General features: G+C 45.0%; 1 protein-coding gene across 1 annotated transcript; it reads left to right on the top strand.

The window, feature by feature from the left end:
* Positions 1-203: 203 nt before the first annotated feature.
* sp7 (Sp7 transcription factor) lies at positions 204-4,845 on the top strand. Its single transcript, XM_021570138.2, has 2 exons — positions 204-358; positions 2,296-4,845. Exons 1-2 carry the CDS (start codon positions 338-340, stop codon positions 3,646-3,648), a joined length of 1,374 nt encoding a protein of 457 aa, XP_021425813.2. The 5' UTR covers positions 204-337; the 3' UTR covers positions 3,649-4,845.
* Positions 4,846-5,109: the final 264 nt, after the last annotated feature.

Below are 5,109 nucleotides of genomic sequence, written 5' to 3'. Positions count from 1 at the left end.
GTGTAAATTACCTGACAATTATTGAATACTTAATTCATTCATAATAGCCACTCAACCACCCATTTCCCAAAGATGAATCTGGATTTGTCAATGTGCATTTGGGGAGGTGGGATGGTTTCTACTCCCATGCCCCTCCATCCCCTTTCATTCCCTCTCTCCTTTATTGGCTTTCAACGAATCTTCAAAGAGCGCGGGACCCTATAATTAAGGGGCGGGATCTCTGCCTCTCCAAATACGTCTGTGCGCTCATGCCGGAGTTCTCTCAAACTGTCCCGGGACTGCGAGCAGAGAAGAGAACCGACTTAACTATCTACTCTTGGGATTTTGTTTCCCAGGGATGGCCGCATCTATTCTGGAGGTATGGAATATACTTGTTTGTGTTTTTAAGTTAACTTTAAAGTTGTTTTACAGTTACGCGCCATTTGTATTTTCCAGCAGAATTAGGCTACTGTTTTGTCTGAGGTTACTATGGGCACGCGCGTAGACTCTGACTCTGAAGGATCAGTCATGTTACTGTTCAATGTTCAAACGGAGAAAGAACGGTTGCACTGTTGACATTTGACAATATGCTTTCATAAAACAAGATTTGATTGCGGTAAAATATGTAGTCTAAAATATGATATTTGTCTCTCCATCTGTCAGAAACGATGTGCGTAACTGAACATTTGGACTAAAAGTATACCATAGCCTATGTCATTTATATTGGGTTTTATCCAAAACATTTAAAAAAAAGGGTATGTACTTTAACGCATATTAATGGCATGTATTCTATAGTCAGCCTCAGTCCAAGACCAATATGCCACGCTAGCCGACATACCCAATTAAAAAGTTACCTTTACGCCCGTTGGTTATCATAACAAACATATGAGTTGATATAAGAAATACATGGGACTTCGAATGAGTGAATAACAGGTTAACATCAAATATAATTCATATAGAAAAGTGTGGTCTGACCTACTGATTGGTAGACAAGACTGGATGAAATGGTATATGCCTGACAAATCAGTCCACAGCCAAATCAACACGAAACGCAATCTCTCGCCAAACCTCTCCCAATAAGAAGATGTTGGTACAGTAGACTTGGTTCCACTGCAATTACAGAATCATTACATTTCCGCGGGTCATCAACACTATAACGCGGAGGACATACAAGTTAAAACGCAAGGGGGGGGGGGGGGGGTATTGAACAAAAAACGCATTACAGCCGCAGTTAACTCTTTATCTCTGTGATTGAGTGCAATTAACCTGGAAACAGGAGCCACAGCAACAGGATACGCTAAATCCACCGCAGGCGCTTCGCAGGCAGACGGAGGAAATCCACCCCTCAACTCAACCCCGGTGTGGTGCCTCCGGGTGCTAGCTGGTGATTAGGGACTTTGTTACTGCTTTAAGGACGAGACTAGAGGCCTTAAATGGTCTTGCGTGGAATAACTTGTATCACCTGACAGTGTTGTGTAATTTAGGGAAAACGTACTTTCAGCAATAGAAGAAATCTCTGTCCATATACACGAGTAGACATAGACCTAATACGCATTGGCTAGGTCCACCACATGCTGAAATATCAGCCTACGTGTCGTATGACTTAATGTGCACTATACAACTTTGGCTGGCTCTTGTCCTGAGATGCGCGTGTAAATTGGATATTGGAGCAAATCTCCTGTTGATTTGATCTGCGCGTTTGTCCCACTTGTCACGCTGATCTCAAATTATAGGATTAAGGCCATGTAGCCTAATGCACGACCTGCTCAATACGAGCTCTTCAAAGGTAGTTCCATTGTTGTTCGAATAATCTTAATCTGGTGATTGACACATCTTTATAAAATCTCATGTTTAAGACAGGACAATGAGGAGAGAGTCAGTTTGTGGAAAAATGCGCCATTGTTGAAAGGGTATAAATAAATCAAACCGTTTCAAATGTCATGGTGACCATTCAGGACTAACATGTTTGGCAAGATTTCAACTGACAACAATACTGTTGCTGAGAACAATTTAGTTGACATAAACAGTGTTTTTTAAATGTACTTAATTCAGATAGAGTTTTGTCACATTTAATTCATATTTTCCCTTTTTTTTATAGAATTATTCTGTCTGTTTTCCGAAACAAGCAGGCATATATTTTCATCAACACAAGTGTAATTTGAAATGAACTGAAACCAAAGTAAATCTCCTCTGTTCTGTGACCAATGTATAGGGAGGGGAAAGCAATAGCCTACCATACTGTTGTGATTAGACACTGACAGAAGCAGCAGCAGCCATTTCCTCTGTCTGATCTCTCTTGTCTCCTCTCCCTTCTAGGAGGAAGCTCGCTATGGTTCCAGTCCTCTTGCTATGCTAACCGCTACCTGCAACAAGTTTGGCAGCACCAGCCCGGTGAGGGACTCAGCCACCCCTGGCAAGGCCGGCCCCGGCAGCACCGCTACAGTCAAGAAGCAGTACACCATGAGCTCAGAGCTCCAGGGACAGAGAAACAGCAGAGGAGGAGGAGAGAGCATGGAGAACTCCTACACTGGTTCCTTCAGCTCAGCGGGTGGGTTACTCACACCCACTGGCAGCCCACCTCCATCCTCTGGGGGGTATACGTCCGAGTACAACCCCTTCTCCCACTCCTTCCAGACCTCCATGTCCCAGGGCCAGGACCAGTCCCTGCTGGTGTCCAAGGCCCACGCCACGGCCGACTGCCTGACCAGCGTCTATACCTCCCTGGACATGACTCACCCCTACGGCTCCTGGTACAAGGCAGGCATCCACCCCGGAATCACCGCCGCCCCCTCCAACACCACGTCCTCCTGGTGGGACGTCCACCCAAATACCAACTGGCTGAGTGCCGCCCAGCCCCAGTCCGACGGCCTCCAGGGCTCCCTCCAACCCGTCCCTCCCCAAGCCTCCCTCAGCCCCCAGCTGCCCAGCTACACCTCTGACTTCACCTCTCTGAACCCAGCTCAGTACCCCTCGGTGGGCCTGGGGTCCACATCACACCTCCTTCAGTCCTCCCAGCACATGCTGCCTCAGGACATGTACAAGCCCAAGCCGGTGTCTGGCGGGGGGCTGATGGAGAATCAGATGGGCCTGAAGCCTGCTGGTGGATCACGGGGTTACGGTGGGGGAACCACCACTGGCCGGTCCAACTGTGACTGTCCCAACTGCCAGGAGCTGGAGCGGCTTGGAGCCTCGGCTGCATCCCTGAGGAAGAAGCCCGTTCATAGCTGCCACATCCCGGGCTGTGGGAAGGTCTATGGTAAAGCCTCGCATCTCAAGGCCCACCTCCGCTGGCACACTGGGGAGAGACCTTTCGTCTGCAACTGGCTGTTCTGTGGGAAACGTTTCACACGTTCCGACGAGCTGGAGAGGCATGTCCGCACGCACACCCGGGAGAAGAAGTTCACCTGCCTGCTGTGTAACAAGAGATTCACCCGCAGCGACCACCTCAGCAAGCACCAGAAGACCCACGCAGAGTCTGCCCTGCAGCAGGCCAAGACCGGGGAGGGAGAGGCCCAGGACCCCAGGAACAACGAGGAGACGGCAGACCCCAATAACCTCAACACGGCCGTGCAGAATAACAACGTCCCTAGTGAGACGACTACCAACGGAGAGGAGAAGACTGGCTCAGCCAACGGGGTAGAGACCAGCAGTGGACTGCTGGAGATTTAACTTCAGCGTATGTGTTGTGGTCTTATAGAGATGTTTTGTTCAGTTAGTGTGGCACCGTTGTGGTGCAAAGTTTACTATATATCTAAAAACAAACAGCATTATTTAGTATTTGTACATGCTGCCCACGCGTTTGACATTAATTGTCAAAGGATGCATTTGACATAGTTTGTAATGACTTTCAAGATAACTGGCCAGGCTGGTCGGGAAATACCCATTCTGTGGACTTCACACACACACACACACACATCACACACATCACACCTCACACACAATTTCTTAATTTTCAGTAAAACAAACCACTAAATTCAATCTGTAAGATCAGAGGGGGAAAAAACAAGAAGAAAATGTGTGTATGTAGAATGAGGGACGTAGTGGATCATTGCTTTGCTATGGTACATTGTTGTCTCAGTAAGAACCCGTCTCTGATATCGGGTACGTCTTGTTTTGGGATTTGAGTCTGTGCGTTTCCTATCATGTCTTATTTAATTTTAGATTTACACAAATAATCTAATTTATGTTTTTAAATTATAAGCATTAAAGATTATCGTGCATTTTTCAGGCAGTGCATCGTTGGATAATAATGGCAAGATAAAGCCATTGATAATTTAGTAAATTAAGATTATTATTATTTTTCTTCTTTTATTTATTGATTATAACCACGGTGATGTTGTTGGTGCTATCGTGTTGGAAGATGTATTTATAGATCTTGAAATTAAGTGTTTCTGCTAACTATTTTCTACGTAACTATTCTATTGTGAAGTCTGCACACCTGCCACGTTGACAGTGATGAAGGCGTTCTCCTTTAGGTACTTTATTGCTGTAATGTCAGGTGTGTTATTTTTCTGCCCTTTTTCTAATTTGTTGATAAACTTTTTTTTTCCAACTGTAATGAAAATGACACTTACAACAATAATATTAATTAAGACACACCGATTAAATTAAGGTAGAAATCAGATGGTATATGTTCACGTCTTCAAAGAAAGTCCAAAGTTTATCACAGCAATGCATGATGGATATTTAGGATAATAAACTCCTGATATTTTGTGATTGAACTTCATGAAGAATATTAGTTGGAACTTTTGCAGGATGTGGAATGAGCTAAATAAGGAAACCGTAATTCAGCATGAGCTTGGTATAGGATTATGTCTTCAGTGTCGTGACATGAAATGGTGCTTCAGTAAAAAAAAAAAAAAGCTATTGACTTTGTTCATTGGTGTTATTTTTATTTTTCCAAACCTATAAGTCTCATCTCCCCACTTGATTCCATAAAGGTTTATCTTGCAGAGGTAGCAAGCGATCCCAAAAGTCTAAAGGAAAAATACTACATAGACTTGACACGTTCAACTCTTCTCTTTCCTCCTTCATCTCTCCCTGCCTCTCTTCCTCCTTCATCTCTCCCTGCCTCTCTTCCTCCTTCATCTCTCCCTCCCTCTCTTCCTCCTTCACCTCTCCCTACCTCCA

This window comes from Oncorhynchus mykiss, chromosome 17, assembly GCF_013265735.2.
Source record: "Oncorhynchus mykiss isolate Arlee chromosome 17, USDA_OmykA_1.1, whole genome shotgun sequence".
Classification (NCBI taxonomy): Eukaryota; Metazoa; Chordata; class Actinopteri; order Salmoniformes; family Salmonidae; genus Oncorhynchus; species Oncorhynchus mykiss.
Note: the sequence above shows the minus strand (reverse complement) of the source record. Positions and strands in the feature narration are given on the sequence as shown.